The sequence below is a fragment of the Hemitrygon akajei genome, chromosome 14 (genome assembly GCF_048418815.1).
Source record: "Hemitrygon akajei chromosome 14, sHemAka1.3, whole genome shotgun sequence".
NCBI lineage: Eukaryota > Metazoa > Chordata > Chondrichthyes > Myliobatiformes > Dasyatidae > Hemitrygon > Hemitrygon akajei.
In genome coordinates this window covers 64,635,900-64,657,671 of record NC_133137.1, presented here as the reverse complement: position 1 = coordinate 64,657,671, position 21,772 = coordinate 64,635,900, and the positions used below count along the sequence as shown (strand labels likewise).

At 37.8% G+C, this 21,772-nt stretch overlaps 1 protein-coding gene across 5 annotated transcripts in view; it reads left to right on the top strand.

The window, feature by feature from the left end:
* kif21a (kinesin family member 21A) overlaps positions 1–21,510 on the top strand; it is a 138,300-nt gene extending 116,790 nt beyond the window's left edge. For 4 of the 5 annotated variants that reach the window (XM_073066261.1, XM_073066260.1, XM_073066258.1 and 1 more), the window contains 9 exons: positions 2,312–2,431; positions 6,777–6,815; positions 7,973–8,109; positions 10,867–11,047; positions 11,630–11,794; positions 17,101–17,218; positions 19,201–19,371; positions 20,092–20,291; positions 20,398–21,510. In XM_073066261.1, the coding sequence (XP_072922362.1) occupies positions 2,312–2,431; positions 6,777–6,815; positions 7,973–8,109; positions 10,867–11,047; positions 11,630–11,794; positions 17,101–17,218; positions 19,201–19,371; positions 20,092–20,291; positions 20,398–20,491 (1,225 nt within the window). In that variant the 3' untranslated portion in view covers positions 20,492–21,510. The remainder of the gene's footprint in view (positions 1–2,311; positions 2,432–6,776; positions 6,816–7,972; positions 8,110–10,866; positions 11,048–11,629; positions 11,795–17,100; positions 17,219–19,200; positions 19,372–20,091; positions 20,292–20,397) is intronic. The other variant, XM_073066259.1, reaches the window with a different exon arrangement.
* The last annotated feature ends 262 nt before the right edge of the window (positions 21,511–21,772 follow it).

Below are 21,772 nucleotides of genomic sequence, written 5' to 3'. Positions count from 1 at the left end.
ATTAAATTTAAAAAATACAACTGCCAGTTAAGTTCATCCGTGTATGTTCTCTGGGTTATCTTTTTAGGCATGCAATTTTCTTTTTTCTAACCTGTAATTTATACAGAAGCCCTCATTTAAGAATGAAAAGAGTCTTGTGGGGAAGGGGTGCATCCTTGACTTAAACTGCCCTTTAAAACAGAAACATGAGCTTTCATTTGAGACAGACTTGAACATTATTTGGCCTGTAAAGATCAGTTTACTGTTACACTCACAGCCTTTATACTTAGACACCATAAAATGAATAGATTTATATAAAATGTATTCCTCTTTGTTTTATGAAATGTAGAAAGTCAATCCATTATGAAATGACATAAACTTTATTCCCAATGTTGCGACTCATGTTCTTGATCCATTTACTTGCCTTTGATTCATCTATATTGAATCTTTTTTTTTTGTTTGCTACAATTTGTCCCAAAGGTGCTAGTTCTTAGTTTTAAAACTGTTGTATCCGAATGTGGAAAGCTGCTTTCTGCTTTTACTTTTTCTTGTCTGGGATTGGTTGCTAATTCTTGCTGAATTCACAAATAATTTAAGAAGCATTTGTTACTCTGCTCTAGAGTAAATGTAATTGGATCCAGCCATTTTATCTGCTCAGGGTACTTGGCTAAGCCTGCTTCAACAGTAACTGATCAAAAGAATCCAAATGATTTTAAATAAACTAGAATACAGCATTTTTTTAGGATGTGAAAAGCTATACCAAGTATCTTTACTCAAGTGCATCTCTTCCATTAATCCTATTGTCCACTGGTCCTGTCATTACTTATTTTAAGACTTTTTAAGAGATATTCAAATATAGTTCTGCACCACAGCCAAATTCTTATGTGTTTTTGCTGTTCAATATATTTTGATGGATCCATGTCAGCTTTTCCTTTTCCCAATGTTCATGTTACCAGTGCAATAAAATAACTTTGGGAAGTTGAGGGAAAATAAGATTGTAGCCTTTTGTATAACTTGAATAAGTTTAAGACCAAAATCTCTTAAAAATCATTTCATCACCACATAAAAATGAGAGTTATGCCAACAAGGGCATTTACTTGCTCAAATTTCACTGATGCAAGATTATCATCAGTGGAGTTTGTACAAGTGAATGCCCTTGTTGACATAAGTCTCATTTTAATGTGGTAATAAAATTATTCTTGAGAAATTTGGCCTTAAATTTATTAAGTGTAGAAAGAAAACTTTTGTATTCACTTTAAGTATTTTTCTTACCTCTGGATTATGAAATGATTACTTTTCATCAAAACATGATAGTAAGTGGATGTTTGAGCAGCTGAGTATTAACAATTTAAATCTAACAGCATGAACAACATACTTAGATTGAAAATTTAATTTAGAATGTAACTAATGTTTCAAGAGTTGGTCATATTTTAAACATAAATTAATTTTCATGTTATTTATTTAGAAACCTGATATGAATATTCTTTTTCTGCTACTGAGGCCTAACTTAATTTTTGTAGCTTTCTTATTATTTCCTATTCATTTTGAAATGAATATACAGTATTCTAGTACGTTTTTATATCCTGGTAGGTTTGAATGGATATGTTAATTAATAATTTTTTTTCAATTTTGATAATTTATAGGAAGTTACACTCTGTTTTCTGCATTGAAAAAGTTTAGGCCAAGAAAATTAAGTGCAATTAAAATGTGTTAGGTTTAAATAAAATATCAGAATAAGCATTTATAAAATGAATTATTTTACCTGTTATGATTGTAGTTGTTATCTTTCCTACTGGAAACTTATTGCATTTAGCTTAGAATATGCAGAGCTACTTGCATGTATTACTGCAATAATTAACTTTGGCTTTATCATGGTTGCTTTGGATATTCTGCTGTTTTGAGAGGCAGACAATGGTGGTGAAGGGCAGAGGGCAGCTATATGTAATATTTTAGGTCCAAGAAGCTGGTTTGTAGAATAAGTAAACAGAATGATCCCCAGTCCTTGGAGCATCAAGTGCAGATTTTGACTTGGAACCGAGTTGAAGGTAAAACAAAATAAATTTTTCCATGAGATTTTTAATTAACTTAAAACGTTTTTTAATGAAGTTTATTAATAGCCTGTTGAAGACATGAAGAAAATGACCCACAGAGAGTATTACTTTGTTGTGCATTCATTTTGTAAGCATTTTAAAAGCTGGATTGGGTGCTAATATACAACTAAAGCATCCAAATTAATTTGTGTTTTGGCTATTAAGTATTGGAATTTTGCAGTTTGGATGTTATACCCAAGAATCAATGATGTTATAATTTATAACGTTTGGTCTTATTTTAGCTCACGACCAACATCAGGAACAGAAAGAAAAATACCTGAGCCTTCACCGTTATCAAGGAGGAAGTTGTATGACAGAGGGAACTTAGCTGGAGATAAATTGAAGGTTAAAGAGCAAAAACTGTGAGTAACATGAATTTTGTAACTCATACATGTCAGTTCATTTTTTTTACCATCTGCAATTTTTCCTTTTCTTTACATTTTTAAGAACACAGCTGTTTAATATTTCACATTTTATTTAAGCAACAGTGTAAAACTGCTGCTTAAATAAGATTTGCTTCTCTGGATGTAACTTAAATTTTGTGAGCACAAGAGATTCTGCAGATGCTGGATTTTGTGAATGCACACGAAGTGCTGGAGGAACTCAACATGTCGGGCAGCATCTGTGGAGGAGAGTAAACAGTTGACTTCTCCTTTCCAGTCCTGATGAAGAGTCTCAACCCAAACATCGATGTTTATTTCCCTCTGCAGCTGCTGACCTGTTAAATGTTGTGAAATTACTTGACTGTTCTGTTCCTTCAGGCAGTCCATTCTGGATTTTGGTACTCCCAATCCCCCTCTGAATTTCTTACCTATTAAACATAAACCCTCTTGACATAAACACATCACAAGCTTCTCGTGGTTTGACACATTTATTTTGTATACTTAATTTACTTTTTACATCCTCTGAGTGGAAATAATGTTTCATTTATGTGATATTATTAAATATTCTGCCATTTATTTTGATGTAAGCACTATCAGTAATACTAATCACCAGTAACTTACTCCTCAAAGTCTAATTTCTTTAATGCTTTCAAACATAGAAGAAAACTGAATTCCAGATGTAAGATGAGGGTAATAGTCTTAACTATTGATGGGCAGCCCTGCTCTCACAAAACAGTTTTCCTCTATGTCTTGATGGTTTACATTGAAAGTAAAGTTAGTTGGACCAACAGCACTCGTCCTGCAGTGTGACTCAGTATCTTTTTGTTGTTTACAAGTCTGCATTGCCACTCCAAAACTTAAACAGTAACACTAACTAAGTCAACTGCCAACTGTTTGACTGGTGATCTACCTACTTCCATATAGTGAGTTACTCCACCACCAGTAGCTGCCATGGGCATCATCTACAAGATGCTTCAGCAAAACTTCCAAAATCCATGACCTCCATCACCTAAAAAGACCAAGGCAGCAGGAATGCCACCAAAAAGGTTTTCCTTCTTCTAAGCTAAATGCCGTAAATGTTACCTTTATTGCAGGGATTCGCTACACATTAGCACTGGGAGCACTTTCACCAGAATTTCAGTGATTCAAGGAGGTAGCACTCCTTTACCATGTCAAAGAAAGGGATAAGAAATGATGCTACATTCCAACAATAAATGAAAATAAATTATTCATTTTTCTAAGCAGAGTTTTGTGAATATTTTAGTTTTCTAGAGTATCTAAATTAATCAAGGATCTCAGGTGAATTTGTCCCACTATTGTTGTTGGAGTTCAAATGTTGCTGTAAAAGTTAACTGCCAGAATAGGGCAGGAAAATTAAAAGCACCGTTTGATTATATAAACAGGAGTAGGTCACTCAGCCCCTTGAGCCTAGCATAGCAGTTAGTGCAACACTATTACAGCTTGGGGTAATGGAGTTCTGAGTTCAATTGTGCTGTCCTCTGTAAGAAGTTCGTATGTCCTTCCCATGGGCATATAGGTTTCCTCTGAGTGCTCCAGTTTCCTCCCACAGTCCAAAGATATACCTGTTAGTAAGTAATTGGTCACTGTAAATTGGCCTGTGATTAGGCTAGGATTAAATAGGTGGATTGCTGGGTGGTGGTGCGTATACGTATATACACGCACGCACGCACGTGCACATGTGCGCACACACACACAGACAAGTAGACACACAGACACACAAACACCCCCACTTTTCTAAACTCCTGATGATTCAAAGCCCTACCTATGCAAAGCTTTCCTCATCCAACAACCTGACCATTCCATGTAGCTGAACAGCTTCCATGCATTAACTATTTAGGAGCAAAATACCATACACAGTACTTCAGGTTTAGTCTCCAGTGACCTATAAAATTTAAGTTAATATTCTCTCTTTTCAAATGTTACACACAATTTTTTTTTACCCACGTTCTGTACATAAAACAGTTTCTGCAGGTTGGTCAGCCCTTTCTATGAAATCTGAACTTATGGAAAATTTCTGTACAGTATTTGTCCTAAGCAATTATTGACCTGTTCCTGGATTTAATCAGAAGTAAAACTTATGCTGTTCATCTACTTTTTACCTTTGATTCAGTCTAATCAGATTTTCAAAGAACTAAACTATATAACTGGTTTAGTTATTGAAATTAATAATTTGTTTAAAATTTGTTCAAATGTGACAATGCTTTTTGAAGTAATTCCTTAAAAGAGCACTTTCGTTGCATAGTTCAGAGTCCTTTTTTGTAATCATTAAGGATATCTCCAAAAAGATATACAGAAGTACTTATTAGCTCAATCTCTATGCATTTTACTAGAAATTGTGCAGCTTTTCTTGCATTTATTTATTTGGTCAGTGTATTAAAATTCTGATCATTACAATCAAATAAAACATTCAGTAAGCAGTAATTCACTTGTGATCCTTTGAAGAGAGGCAGGAATGTGACAAATGTTGCCTATTGAGATGTATCCAAAATATTGAACCAAGAGTTGATTTTTATGGCATTATTTCCACAATGTAAAGTACGTTTCTATTCATTTTCCAAGACAGTTTTCTAATAATAGTCTCCACTTAGTTGCATTTTCTGTAACAATTGTTTTCTGTAGATTGACATACTTGTACACTAATGTACCTGGTTCTTCAATTTATAGCTGCTTTAGTTATAATTAACTCAAGAAAGACAAAACTGTACAAGGAGCTTAAGATTTCTACAGTGTCATATTTCTTCCCCGATGCAGTTGATGTAATCTTAAATTAGCAAAGTGTTTAATCCCTTTGTGGGGCTTTCCCCCACTGAATACAGTTAAATCTGTTATGTTATGGAAATCATTTAACACTAATTAAATAATTTGCCAATATACAGCATGCCAACTTCCATTCCTTTATACATAATCTCCAACGACAAACTGATTTTCATTTTTGTATATTGGAGCTCTGAGGACATGATTGCACCAGAGAGCACAGTGCTGGCATTTTTCTGATTTCAGAAATTGCTGAATTGATGACCTAGCCCCAAGCTGTTTGATATTATTATACACTTGTAATTATATTACCGCCTTTGATGGTAATCGATTAATAAGCTCTGAACAGGTTTGTAGTTTCTAGCAAGCACACTGTTCTGCTTTATAAAAGTTGCATCTCAGTGACGGAATCATTGAATATTTAATATTTTTAATGTTAGATTCTTAAGTTTTATATCTCATTTTCAACTGTTCCTTCAATAACTCAAGTACTTATAGTGAGCTAAATATGTTGCTGCCATCGTCATGAATTTCAGTTTTAAGTTTTGCCATTAGGTGTCAGCCTTGACACAGTGGCAGCACTTCAGTGACAAGTTGCAGGTTTTACCTGTGTTTTGAGACATGAATGTGAAATGGAACAAGGTAATATCTTTAGAAAATGAAAATTGAAGCCTATTCGAAATATGAAGCACTTCTGTATAATTTTTGGTCAATCTTTTACCTGAGCCAGTATCACTGATGGTTTGATTGGAACGGGAAGGGAAGTACTAACTGTTACTTCAATTTCTGTTTATGATCTTCCTCCCAAACCAAGCATTTCTTCACCTGCCTTACTTTATACTTGAGAACAAAAGCTTAGAGAATAAAATTTTTAAAAAAGACAAAAAAAACTGACAATACCTGTTTTGTAATGGTTGATTTGTAGGTTGAGTCCCAGCAAAGTTTAAGAAGCTAGTTAGCCTTGCAAGCTGTCATAAGCATATTACTATGCTAATCTACTTTTTTAAAAACCACCAAAGTGGATTGCAGATCAGGACATTGTATTAAATTGCCTTTTGGTGTTCTTAAGCCATCTTTTTGAACATTCATAAGGACCACCTTTAGCCTTTTTACTCAATTAAATTAGAAGGCTGCAGCAATTATGGCGTATTGCAATTTCATCGAATCCCAGTATCTGAGAGAATTGCCAGTATTAATATTAAGCTCATTGTTCATAACTTGATTTATTTTGGAAATTCTATAAGGAAATCCTATTCTGGTGTCTCATTCTTTTTTTCCCTCCTAAACATGGTCCTATTGATGTGTCCCTTCACTTGGTTTCCTTTCTTTCTGCTCTTAATTGCACTTCCTTGCTCTTGGATCTGTAGGTTTTGGACTCTGCAGCACATGAAATGTAATAAATTAAAATAATGTGTGGTTTGTTTTCCAAAATAGTTTTATATACCAAAATATCAAACTGAGGGCTACTTTTCAGTCATTGTGCAGAGCTTAATCTACTGATATTTCCTCTTCTATATCTTTCCACAATTCCCTCACTGTTTTATTGTAGGTCAGACGAAAGCGACTCCTCTCTTTCGGAGGTACAAAGGTACACCATTTATTTGTCACTCAAAGTTCAGCAGATTTTGCTGTGATGTTCATTGCTTTTAATATTTCTTGCATGCTAATGGTGCCATCAGCTTTTTGAGGCTACTGAAATGTTTGTGGGCAGTCTTTGCAAATTGGCTGTTTTTGTGTTGAGTATAAAATTGGTTTTCTAGCTTTTTTGGATGATTTACTCTGCTTTTGGGGTTGCTTGCAGAATTTAGTTTTATTTTGCTTTTTGCACTAAATGAATTTTGAAATGCTTTGCTGAAGAATAATGTTGACTTTTCCCATTCACAGGTGCTCAAGCTTTTCCTCTTAATAAAAGAATAATGGTGTGATGTGCATGTTTTTGCTTCAGTGAACTTATAAGATAAATGATGCTAAAGAGGGAGGAAAATGTTGGCTTTCTGACAAAATTAAGAATTGGTGAAATTAGCTGCATGATGTTATTTCTGAAAACTAAAAACATTGTTTACTTACACAAGTTAACTTACCTGCAACAAGAAATTTGACTGGTATTCTGATTACACAACCTTCAAGTTGTACTGTATAATTTTATAATATTAATCTTTTTTCCTAACTAGTTAATTTGAACGTACAACAGTTATTCAGTTATTACTGTTCTATTGCAGAATAATTAAGAATAACGTAGGAGAACTGATGAACATTTGCCTTCTTCCATGAAATTATAACTTGGCATAAACCATGATTTTAATGAGAAGAGGCATGGGGATGGGGGAGAAACATTAGAAAGAGAATGTGCCCTAGATCTTTAAAAAGATCTGTCAGCCACATCTTAGCTCATCAGTCACATTGATAAAATGGTAATAAATAAATAATGCTCATACACTCATTTTAAAATTCAACCCTGCTGACACAAGAAAACTTACAAATATTGATAAATAATTTCCAAAGATAGGGAATTGCTTTACTCTTCACTAAAGCAGAACAATCATTCACTTATTTTTATATTTAGTATGTACATAAAGTGCATTGAATTATAAAAATAAATTAAGGAAAATCAGTGTGCAAGCCAACTTCATTAATTAAAAATGCAAGCAATGGAAGTATTTATTTTACTGTCCTTAATATTTGTGATTCAGTAACATAGCATTTTACTGTATTGCTCAATATTTTTTCTCATCATTCTTTTCCCAGGGGTATCATTAACCTGTATCCTAGCTCCAAAGCCAACAGGGGTACACCTCTTTACTGTACTCATGTAGCTGAAGGTCACAGCAAAGCAGTGCTGTGTCTAGATGCTACAGATGATCTTCTATTCACAGGAGCAAAAGGTATGGGTAAAACCTGTTTGAACAGGAAACAATAGGTTAAATTAAAGTCACAGATCTCAGTAGCACCACAGTGTTGACCCTCTCACAATTTATCCTCTTATCCAATGGCAAAACATCAATGGCTTTGAAATTCAAAAGGTTTTGTGACCCCACCTGGTATTCTGAGGCAGGCATCTTTGCCCAGTTCTTTCTGGTACAGGCAGCTGCTGAGAGGACGCCTTTCCCTTGCAGATAGGACACTTCATTAACAAAGAAGTAAGGCTCTCTCTTGAAGCTTGCTCCAGATTATGCAGTTGCCAACCAGAACTTCTGTGCTTTGGAAAACCCAACGTGATAGAATCAAGAAGAATCCACTTGTAATGTTCTTTGTGACTGGTTGAGAAGAATAGGAGTGTCTTTTTCTCAGTTCCTGCCATATTCAGAAGTGCCCTCTGCCCTGATGATTTTCAGGGAGCATGGGGAGAGCATTACTTAAGTATTGATGACTTGTGGCCCCTTTCTATGGAATATTCTGCCTACTATCCACCAGCCGATTAACTTGTTCATTTGCTGGGGAGGCAAAGGAAGTAAACATGTATTGTTCTGCCATTAAATTTCGAAGGGTACCCATTGCCTGATATCATCAAGATTTCCTTGTTCTCCCCACCCCCTTATAGTTCCCAAGTAAATCAAATCCGCAAATTTTGTATGAGGTTGTTTTGGCTGTTGCACCAGGGATTGCTAGTTAAATTTGAATAATTTTGACAACAAAAATTGTAACAGTTTTACTGTAATTGTTTAAAAATTAGTTCTCAGAGAGAAATGTCACTGTTTTTCTTTATCAGTTAGAGTAATTTTAATTGCTGTAAATGCAAACAGTTCTCCACAGGTCATCTGGTCAACTATTCAACTTTGACCATCCCTTTGAAAACCTTTTAAAGCTCACCTGTCCTAATTGCGGCAAAGTTACTGAAATTGTTTTCTGCTCTCCATTCTACAGCCATTTACTTTACTTTTACTTTATTGCCACCAAACAATTGATACTAGAGCGTACAATCATCACAGCGATATTTGATTCCTCGCTTCATGCTTCCTGAAGTACAAATTGAAGTAAATATAATAAAAATTTAAAGTCTAAATCATAATTAGAAAATAGAAGAAGTAAAGTAAGGTAGTGCAAGTCAGGTCTGGATATTTGGAAGGTACGGCCCAGATCCGGGTCAGGATCCGTTCAGCACTCTTATCACAGTTGGAAAGAAGCTGTTCCCAAATCTGGCCGTACGAATCTTCAAGCTCCTGAACCTTCTTCCAGAGGGAAGAGGGACAAAAAGTGTGTTGGCTGGGTGGGTCGTGTCCTTGATTATCCTGGCAGCACTGCTCCGACAGCGTGCGGTGTACAGTGAGTCCAAGGATGGAAGATTGGTTTGCGTGATGTGCTGGGCTTTGTTCACGATCTTCTGCAGCTTCTTCTGGTCTTGGGCAGGACAACTTCCACACCAGGTTGTGATGCACCCTAAAAGAATGCTTTCTACGGTGCATCTATAGAAATTAGTGAGGGTTTTAGGGAACAGGCCAAATTTCTTCAGCTTTCTCAGAAAGTAAAGGTGCTGGTGGGCCTTCTTGGCAGTGGACTCTGCTTGGTTAGACCAAGTCAGGTCATTTGTGATATTCATCCCGAGGAACTTAAAGCTTTTGACCTGTTCCACCTGCGCACCACCGATGTAGATGGGGTTGTGCGGTCCGCTACTCCTTCTGAAGTCAACAACCAATTCCTTCGTCTTGCTGACGTTGAGGAATAGGCTATTGTCTTCGCATCATGCCACCAGGTTCTTAATTTCCTCTCTGTACTCAGATTCATCATTACCCAAGATACGGCCTACAATTGTGTCATCAGCAAACTTACATATTGAGTTCGATGGAAACTTGGCTACACAATCATGGGTGTAAAGTGAGTACAGCAGGGGTCTGAATACACAGCCTTGTGGGGCACCAGTGCTCAGAGTGATTGTAGAGGAGACCTTGACCCCTATTTTTACAGCCTGGGTCCTGTCTGTGAGGAAGTTGAAGATCCAGCTGCAGATCTGAGTGCGAAGACCCAGGTTCTGGAGCTTAGGAATCAGATTATTTGGAATGATGGTATTAAAGGCAGAGCTGTAGTCAATGAAAAGGAGCCTTACATATAGTGCATCATTAGTGTTTTCATATGTCAGCCAAAGTTTTCATATCTGTTGTTCTGTTTGTCTTGGTGTATTATTTAGTAGAATTTCAAAATCAGGTCCTGAATCCAACAGTTGAACATTGTATGTACAAGTTAGTAAGAATATGATGTATTCTACTTCCAATCAGTCTGCAACATTGACCCTGAATGTCAAAACTACATCATATTCCACCTTCCTGCACTGTCCCAATGAAGTTCATTGTTAGCTTAAGGCACAGCACTTCATCTTCTTTCCTGGCACATTGCACCCTAGGAATCTCAACAATTAATTTAGCAACTTCATATAATCAGCTATTTCAGTGTTGCCTCCCACATTTCCAGCTATTGTTCTTGCACTTCAGATATACTGCAATTCATTGTCTCCATTCATTGTTCAGCCTGTGCAATCACCAGTGCTTGATGTTCCACCTCCCTAGTCTACATGTTATCGGAGATCTTTCCTATTATTCTCTCTGACCCTCTTGTCATGAGTTTTATTTTCAATCTAAGTATCTGGTGTATGTTGATGTGCAATAATAGATGGCAAGCTGACTGCATTTCTATTTGTAAATTGTTGACAGATCGGACATGTAAAGTATGGAATCTTGTAACAGGACAAGAGATTATGTCGCTTGGTGGACATCCTAATAATGTGGTATCAGTCAAATACTGCAGCTATTCGAGTTTGGTATTTACTGCTTCCACGTCTTATATTAAGGTGTGGGACATCCGAGATTCTGCCAAATGTATTCGAACACTGACGTAAGTATCCATTCTGATCATAATTTTAAAGTTAGGCTTTTTGAAAAGGATATTTTGTTTGGATGTACAAGTTTAAACTTATTTATAAGTTGCTGTATTAAATCTAAGTTTTGAGGTACTAATGATATGCATCTTCAAGGGTTCTAAACTATGATTCTGTTCCTGTCTGAGATGATGGAGAAATATAGGCTTGTCCAGGTTAATGCAGCTAATGGTTTGATATTAGCACCCCCCCCCCCCAGAGAAACTGGAAGTATTGTATTGATAGGAGAGGGGAGGGGGATAGAGGACCACAAAAGCTCTGTCTTTTAGATGGCTGGAAAGCCAAATGAAAGTCCCTATCTGGCTCTATCTCCTCATATGGTAAAGGATACAGAAGCAATATTTCGACATTTAAGAACTGTTGTTGTCACTGATACTGTGCAGTGCCCCACCCAACAACAACTTTAGCAGAGCTTTGCTTGGCGGATATGTTTTCTGTCATATTTTTAAAAGATGTTATTTTTCATGTAAGATGCTTTTAAAAACTATTAAAGGAAGTGTTATTATATAGTATGTAAAATCTAATTTTGTGTTTTTCAGGTCATCAGGCCAGGTGTCAATGGGGGATGCTTGTGCAAGCTCAAAAAACAGAGCAGTTACTATCCCACCTGGAGAAAATCAGATTAATCAAATTGCACTTAATTCCACGGGCATGTTCCTCTACGCTGCTTCTGGTAACTCTGTGCGAATGTGGGACCTCAAAAGGTATTTTATTCTTAAATGGAAAAAATTTTGACTGTTGAAGTTTATTTTGAATATTCATTCCAATTTTGTGGTGCAAAGTTTGTTCTATTTTTTGAACAGCTCAGCATCTTCATATTCATTGAAGATGAGCTGTAAGGAGTTTTAAAACCATGGAACTGCAGATGATGGTAATCTGGAGAAAGAATAGAAAATGCTGGAAACACTCAGAAGGTCAAGCAGAATCCACTGGAAGAGAAATAGAGTTAACATTTTGGGTCCCTTGATCTAACGTTATCTCTGGTCCTTACAGTTGCTGTCTGAGCAGTAGAGTGTTTTTATCAACTTCTGTCTTTTATTTATACATCATACCTCCAAATAAAAAAGATGTAAAACAGTATGGCTTGATACAAGCCTTTAGTGGAGTTAGACAATCCACACCAGGGGTGTCTGTAAAGAGCTACTTTTTAATCAGAGCAGCAATCGAGATTTCAAAAGCAGAGTTTCGTGGCACTTTCTCTGAGTTGAGAAATGACTAATCAGCAAGAGGCCACTTTCATTGAGGCCGGTTCATTGGCTATAGCAAATAGCCCTAGCTCACTCACCCTATCCTAATAAGACAAAGCACTCCAATCCAGGCACCATCCTGGTACATCTTCTATGCACTCTGTCTAAAGTTTCCACATGCTTCCCATAGTGGAGCGATAGGTATTGAACACAATATTCCCAAGTGTGGTCTAACCAGAGTTTTATAGAGCTGCAACTTTACCTCATGGCGCTTGAACTCAGTCCCTTGACAAATTAAGGCCAACACACACCAAATGCCATCTTAACCACTCTATCAGCTTGCACAGCAACTTTGAAGAATCTATAGACGTGGCTAAGATCTCTCTGTTCTTCCACACTTTTAAGTACCATTTACTTTGCATTCTGCCTTCAAGTTTAATCTTCCAAAGTGTATCACTGTGCGCTTTTTTCTGAATTGAACTCCATCTGCCACTCCTCAGCCCAGCTCTGCATCTAAGATGTCCTGTTGTAAGGTTTGACAACCTTCTACACTATCCACAACTCTGCCAACCCTTGTTTCATCTGCAAACTTACTAATCCACCCTTCTTACTTAGCTAAGTTATTTATAAAAATATCAGAGAGCAAGGTCCCCCATGGAACATGACTGATCACACACTTCATCTTCTGCCTTCTGCCTTCTGTAGACGATCCAATTCTTCCATGCAGCCAAGTTTTCCAAATGAGCCTACCATGGGGAACCTTGTAAAATGCCTTACTAAAATCCAGATACACCACATACACTGCTGTACCTTCATCAATTAGTTTTATCACTTCTTTAAACAATTCAATCAGACTTGGAGGCATGACCTGCCTCTTACAAAGCCATGCTGACTATCCCTATCAGACCATGCTGACTATCCCTATCAGACCATGCTGACTATCCCTATCAGGCCAAGCTGACTATCCCTATCAGGCCATGCTGACTATCCCTATCAGGCCATGCTGACTATCCCTATCAGGCCATGCTGACTATCCCTATCAGGCCATGCTGACTATCCCTATCAGGCCATGCTGACTATCCCTATCAGACCATGCTGACTATCCCTATCAGACCATGTTGACTATCCCTATCAGACCATGCTTCTCCAAATGTTCATTAACCTTGTTTGTAAGAATCCTGTCCAATAATTTGCCCACCATGGATGCGAGGCTTACTGGGCTATAATTCGCAGGATTATGCCTATTAACTTTAACAAAGGAATAACATTTGCCACCCTCCTGGTATAATTCCTGTGGTTAGTGAAGACTCAAAGATCATCACAAAAGGCACAACAGTCTGTTCTCTCATGTCCCATATTAACATGAGGTATAAACTCTCCAGTCCCGAGTACTTGTCTATCCTAACGTTTTTCAAAAGTTCCAGCACATCCTCTTTCTTGACACAGACATTTTCCAGCATACTAACCTTTTCTACACTATCCTCACATTCATCAAGATCCCCCTCACTATTGAATTTGGAAGCAAAGTAGTTATTAAGGACATCTCCTACTTCCTCTTACTCCAGGCATGTTTCCTCTTTTATCCCTGATTGGCCCTGCCGTCACTTCAACCATCCTATTTGTCTTCAAATATGTGTAGAATGCCTTAGGATTTTGCTTAATCCTACACGCCAAGGTCTTGTCATGTCCCCTTCTAGCTCTCGCAAGTCCATTCTTGAGCTCCTTCCTTACTATCTTATAATGCTGTAGAGCCCAGTCTAATCCTTGCTTCCTAAATATCAAGTATGCTTCCTTTTTCCTCTTGACTATTCAGCATCTCTTTTCAACCATTGTTCCTTCATCTTACTATCCTTTCCCTGCTTCAATGAGACAAATCTATCCAGAATCCCATGCAAGTGATCTTTAAACAGCCACCACATTTCCGCTGTGTATTTCCTTAAATATTTGTTCCCAATTTACACTCCTTGTAGTGTCAAAATTTGCTCTCAACCAATTAAATACTTTCCCATACTGTCTGCTTCTTTACCTGCCCAAGACTATGGTAAAGGTCAGGGAGTTGTGTTCATTGTCTCTGAAATACTCACCCACTAAAAGACATATCACCTGACTAGATTCATTGCCTGGTACCAGATCAGGTGTGGTGTCTCCTCTGGTCAGCCTGTCTTCATATGTCAAAAATCCTTAGGAATGTTGAAGTCACCCATGACAGCAACCCTGTTATTTTAGCACCTTTCCAACATCTGCTTTCCAATGTGTTCTTAGTGTCTATATTGCTATTATGCTGGGGAGAGGCCTGTAGAATACTTCCAATAGAGTGATTGCTCCCTTCCTGTTTCTGATTTCTACCCATGCTGGCTCAGTAATGATCCCTCCATGACGTCCTTCCTCTCTGTGGCTGTGATTTTACTCCTCCTTTTACCCCTTTCCCTATCCATTTTGAAACATAAACCCCAGAACATCCTGGAACCATTCTAGCCCAGTGACAGCCAACTCTCTGTAATGGCCACAATATCATATGTCCATGCACTAACCCAAACTTTTAAGTTCATCACCCTTGTTCCTGATCATTCTTTTGTTAAAATACGCACATATCAACCCATCCACCTGACTGTAATTATGCCCTGTCCACTACCTATCTTTCCTCACAGTCTCGCCACATGTTGCATCTACATTTACACCAACTGCTCAATCTTCTGACCTATCATTTTGGTTCCCATTACTATGATGCTGGATTTAAAATGTACTTGAAGTTGAGCACAGAATCAAGACCAATATTCCAGGGCAGTAACAAGGGGAATAATGCATTGTCCTTAAGCTGAGACGTTCAACTGAAGAACAACTGTTCTGTCACATGGATGTAAAATATCTGTTGGTAGTTTTTGGTGGTGGGGAGAGAAATACAATAACCATAGAACACTACAGCACAGTACAGATCCTTCAGCCCTCCATGTTGTGCTGACCCATATAATCCTTTTTTTTTAAAAAAGAGTACTAAATCCACACTACCCCATCACCCTCCATTTTTCTTTCATCCATGTGCCTGTCCAAGAGGCTCTTAAATACTCCTAATGTTTTAGACTCCACCACCATCCCTGGCAAGTCATTCCAGGCACTCACAACCCTGTGTAAAAAAACTTACCCCTGATGTCTCCCCTAAACTTCCCTCCCTTAATTTTGTACATATGCCCTCTGGTGTTTCCTATTGGTGCCCTGGGAAACAGGTACTGACTATCCACCCTATCTATGCCTCTCATAATCTTGTAGACCTCTATCAAGTCCCCTCTCATTCTTCTATGCTCCAAAGAAAAAAGTCCCAGCTCTGCTAACCTTGCTTCATATGACTTGTTCTCCAATCCAGGCAACATCCTGGTAAATCTCCTCTGCACCCTCTCCACAGCTCCCACATCCTTCCTATAATGAGGTGACCAGAACTGAACACAATACTCTAAGTGCGGTCTCACCAGAGATTTGTAGAGTTTGCAACATGACCTCTCTACTCTTGAACTCAATCCCCCTGTTAATGAAGCCTAGCATCCCATAGGCCTTCTTAACTACCGTATCAACCTGTGTAGCGACCTTGAGGGATGTATGGATTTGAACCCCAAGGTCCCTTTGTTCATCCACATTCTTAAGTAACTGACCATTAACCCTGAACTCAGTCTTCTGGTTTGTCCTTCCAAAATGCATCACCTCACACTTGTCCAGATTGAAATCCATCTGCCATTTTTCTGCCCAACTCTGCAGCCTGTCTATATCCCCTTGTAACCTTTGACCACCTATAGCTCCATCCACAACAACTCCAATTTTTGTGTCATCCGCAAACTTACTTACCCATCCTTCCACCTCTACATCCAGGTCATTTATAAAAATCACAAATAGCAGGGGTCCCAGGACAGATCCCTGCGGCACTCCACTAGTCACCAACCTCCAGACAGAATACTTTACTTCCACAACTACCCTCTGCTTTCTTCCTTTAAGCCAATTTTTTATCCAAACAGCCAAGGTTCCACTTATCCCATGCCTCATGACTTTCTGGATGAGTCTATCATGAGGGACCTTGTCAAATGCTTTGCTAAAGTCCATGTAGACCACATCCACTGCCCTACCCTCATCAATTTCTTTTGTTACCTCTTCAAAAAACTCAATCAGGCTCATGAGGCATGATCTTCCCTTCACAAAGCCACTTCAAAAAGTTCACAAACCACTTTTTCTTGGATGTTAATATTAAAAGCCAATCGTCTGCTCATTATCCGTTGCTGACTGGTCAATTTTATCTATGCAATAGCTGCTCATATTTGCTAATTAGATGTTGGTTTATGCTTTACGATATTAACGACAACAGTCTTTTCCTTGGCTGTTGCTTTGTTTAATGATGGGATTTATTTTGTGGTATAATTATCATTCTTTTGTTAGCGGTCAACCACATAATTCTCCAGCAAAACTGTAACCTGCTTGCTTCCTAGAAGTAATTAAGAAGTTTCTTAAAACAACCAAGAATTGGGACCCTGTATTTTGACCACTTCTGTATTTTGTTCCACCTTTTATAGAGAAAGCTTTCCATTCTGATTGACTTTTAATATACCATCACACAGTTACATGGATAGGAATGGTAGAGGGATGTGGGCCAAATCCAGGTAACTGGATTGCTCAGATAGGCAAGTTGCGCCCAAGGATCAGTTTCCATACTGTATAGTTTTATAACTCTATTTAAATTAGCAGAAACGATGGTAAGTTGCTATCACCCTCCAATGGCTCCCCTCCCCCACTCCCATCCAGGTAGTGTTAATGTGTTTACAATGATTAGAGACTTTTCTGTTTTGAAGGTTTCAATCAACTGGAAAGTTGACTGGTCATTTGGGTCCAGTTATGTGCCTTACTGTTGACCAAACTGCAAATGGACAAGATTTGATTATCACTGGGTCCAAAGATCACTACATAAAGGTAAAATTCACAATTTTGCACCTTTTTTTTAAGTTTCTACAATGCGACAAAACCAAAAAAAAGTTAAAAAAAGATTTGTACAGTGCAAAACAAATGTATCAAATGTACAGTTCATAACAATTAAGAAAAAGCACCTATAGTAGAATCGTATAAAGTTAGTTACCACCCCACCCTCCCACTACCCAACTCCAAGCCAACCTTACGATATATAAAAAAATTAATCAGAACTTTTATCACCACAGAGCTGTATTTATAAAAAGAAGGTATATTGCCTACTACCTGAACTATAAGATGTTAACACATAAAAAAACCAAAAATCATAACTGAAAGAAGCCGGAAGTAAGGAATTTAAATGCAAAAGAGAAAAAGGAGGGAAGCACCCTTAATCTAAACAGGAATTATGAAAATATTCAAGAAAAGGTCCCCATACCTTTTGGAGCAATACATATTCATATGTATTGGGCTTGTCCTAGCTTGGAGAAATTCTGGAGAGATGTTTTTTAAACTTTATCTCATATACTTAATGGCTACTTGGAACCTAACCCTCTGACTGCTCTTTTCGGCACTTCGGGAGAAGTTAACATGTATCTGACTCCGACTAAGCATCGTACATTGTCTTTCGCCTCTCTTTTGACCAGACGTACAGTCTTTTTTAGGTGGAGAGATGCTGCCCCACCCACTTATGCTCAATGGTTTAGAGACATTATGTCCTGCTTAGACCTTGAAAAGATTCATTATTCACTTCTCTATTCGGACATAAAGCAACATTTTTTAAAATGAGTTATTCTGCAAGACTTTACGTTAAAAATAAAAGTGACCAGATTGTGCTGCCTGCCATCCAGCAGTTTCAGAGAGAATCACTAGCTAACTACAATGTGTCAGTCACCACAAATCTGCCTCTGAATATGCACATTGCAATCTGGTGATTTGGAGCAAGCTAGATCCTAGCAAACTAGTTGGGTCCAGGAGATGACGGGTGGTGGGTGCAGTAAATTAGGTTCAGATTTTCTAAATTCTGGGGCAGGGTGCAATTTGCATGGTCCAATTCAAGGCTGTGATTTTTTTTTTCCTTATCCTTAATGCTTAACTTTTTTAACACATTCTTAATATATTTTAATATATTTATATCAACTTAACTGTTTAAATGTTTGATTATCAGAGACATTTAAAAGCAGTTGAAATCTTGGCAGCAGGAAATATGCAAATTAACAAGATGTTTGCATAAAATTAACTATTTTAAAGCAAAACTGTTCATGTATGTCACATTAAAATTCAGCAGTGTTTGTTCATTAAATCTTGATAATGGCAACTGCATAACATTGGAAGTTGTATCTTCAGGGAAGCAACAGAATGTCATTTTTCAACCTTTCATGATGTCTGATGAGAGAAATGGGACTAGATTACGGCGTTCAAAATTAGGCCACTATGAAGTTTGGATTAGCAGCAGCAGAACTGTATTCCACCATATTTGTAAACATGATTCAGTATTTCCCTCAGGCTGTCATGAGAGATGCAACGCTCCCCTTCAAGGGCGAGTGAAGTTGAGAACCCAAGCAACAGAACATCTTGACCTAACAACTTGCCAGTGTTCCTGCAGTGTTGTTGGATCTAAACTTTGAGCTCCTGACCCAGATTGTGCCAAGGCCTGGGTGGTGGGGATCTTTGATGGATGTTGCCTTCTTGAGGCAATGCCTCATAGGAATACTTCCGATGGTGGGGAGGGATGTACCCCTGATGTATTGAGCAGAGACCATTACTCTCTCCAGCTGCTTAAGTTCCTGTGCGTATAAATTGCTGTACCGGACCAGTCTGGACACTTTCAACTGTGCAGCTATAGAAGCTTTTCACATTGGTTAATTGTGGAATCCTCTTTACTGAAATGTATTCATAGTGTTCAGCCATAGCAATCACTAACAATCCGTAGTTAATTTGACACTTGTGAACTAAGTAATGTATAAACATTATTCTGTACTCCTTTGTAGATGTTTGAAGTAACAGAAGGTGCCATTGGGACTGTAAGTCCTACACACAATTTTGAACCACCACACTATGATGGGATTGAATCTCTCACGATCTTGGGTGACAGCTTGTTTAGTGGATCAAGAGATAATGGAATAAAAAAGTGGGACATGGCCCAGCAAGAACTGTTCCAGGTATGAATACACAACAGTGTTAATGCAAGGTTGCATGTTGACAAGTAGGTCCTAACAAAAGGAAATCTTGTTTTTGCTCAATATGGTTTGGGAAATGCCCCCATATTCAGGAAGATAGAATTTTTCACCTTTACTTAAATTTACATGACCTTGTCTTACCTACCACATCACGAGCCTCTGTATCAAGCACATCATGTCTCGTAATCTCTGTCATCTTCGATGGGATTCTCCCACTAAGTGCATCTACCCCCTACCCCACTACTCTCCAATTTCCATAGAGATCATTCTCTACATGACATTATTATCTGCTTATTCCTCCCCTCTGATCTCTCCCCTGATACCTATCCCTACAAACAGGATTAATGCTACACCTACCCCTACACCACCGCCTTCACCACCATTCAGGGCCCCAAACTGTCATTCCAGATGAAACACTTCATCTACAAGTCTGTTGGGGCCATCTACTTTACCTGCTGCACGCAATGCAATCTCCTCTATATTGGTGAGCCCCAACATAGATCAGAATCGGGTTTAATATCATTGGCATATGTTGTAACATTTAGGGGATCACTTTGTTGAGCACGTTCACTCCATTTGCCATGAAAAGAGGGATTGTTCAGTTGCCACCTATTTCAACCCTTTGAAATGGTTTATTCTCTTCTTGATTCTAAGTCATGATATTTAGCTTGACTCAAGATCTTGGCACAATTCTGTTTTCAGCAAGTTCCAAATGCTCACAAGGATTGGGTGTGCGCCTTGGGAGTTGTACCAGGCCGTCCGCTTCTCCTCAGTGGCTGCAGGGGTGGCATCCTTAAGCTTTGGACTGTAGACAGCTTTTCACCACTTGGGGAGATGAGAGGCCATGACAGTCCCATAAATGCCATCTGCACCAACTCGACCCACATCTTTACTGCTTCAGAGTAAGTACAAAGATTGTCCCTGAAGATTTCAGGACCAGTCAATATGTATACATTTCTAACTTTAAAGTACCTTTAATAAAACATTTGCAAAAAAAATTTCTTCCAGTGACCAAACAGTGAGAATTTGGAGTACTCGAAGACAATCAGATGGACAGATGTTGGAAACTGCAGACTTAAATGATGATATCAACAGCAGCTGAACACTGCAAAAGGCAAAGGAACATTGGCCATTGGTGTATAGATTTTTTTTTGTGATTGAGGAAGCAGTTATAACTGGGCTGAATGCAGCTGGAAGTTGCAGAGTTTCATCGGTTCTAATCAGTCAAATTCATACAAGTATCACATTTCCATCAGATAAAAGAGCAACTCCATAAGATAACATATCAAAAGCTTGACTGTTGTGTGAATAGAAATTGTGAAAAGGCTTTTCACTCTGCAGAGCTATTTTAATGTATCAGTCTACAGTAGCTTTCAGAGCAGTAAGACTTGCAGCAAAAAGCATGTGTTTCAAATAATTCTATGCAGTTAATGGGAATTGCTATCTACTTAGTCTGTGATATTGCCCTAAAAAAAATTGTGTAGGTTTTATTGATGCTGCAGCCATGGGCCTAAATGTCTACCTGTGTATGGAATTCATTTCTAGTTGGAGTTATTGCTGTTGCATTACATTTAAAGACAGGATTTAGCGATAGCTGTTTATGCAGCAGTATTCTCATTCTGTCACTAAATTTTCGTTGCAGAATTTGTTTTACGATGTTTAAGTTGCATACTCCCATTTATATCATTATGATGTTGTCACTCACTGTTGAGACAATACTGTTAGTACTATCAGCCTGCTTTTCTTCCAAGTAAGAGGAAATGGCCATTGCAGTTGAGTGGATAAAATGCTGCTATATTAATGGTGAGAAATGTGTGCGTACTTGCATTAACAGCAGGTAAATGGACAGTTTCACCTTGAGTGGAAATGCACTGTACATAGTGAGTTTGAAACAAAATGTGTTAAATTGTACCTGGTTTATTTCCAGAGGTTGTAGAATGTAGACAATTAAATGGGATATATTTTATTTAGCTTTAGATTTTGATTGATTGTGATTTTACTAATTCTTTGAAAATTTTATGTAAATAACCACTTTGAATCAGATTTAGGTTTTATTTGCTGTCTACCAAGGCTGCTTGTAAACAAATGGCCAAATAAAGAAATGTGTGCTCAATTTGAAAATGTTATATATGTCAATATAACCTTTAGAATCAAAACAAGTCGTACAATCGGTTGACTGAACACAGCATTTTAATGTTTTTTGTCACAATGTTTCCTGATTTATGGTGTAATTTAGTTAGTTATTAATATTACATTATAAATAATATTGTAAAATACTTTTATGTAATTTCAGATTACAACACTTATGGTCTCTTATGTTAAGGATGAGTAATGGAAATTACAGGCCTTCATTCTAATAACCAAAAGAATCTGCATACATAAT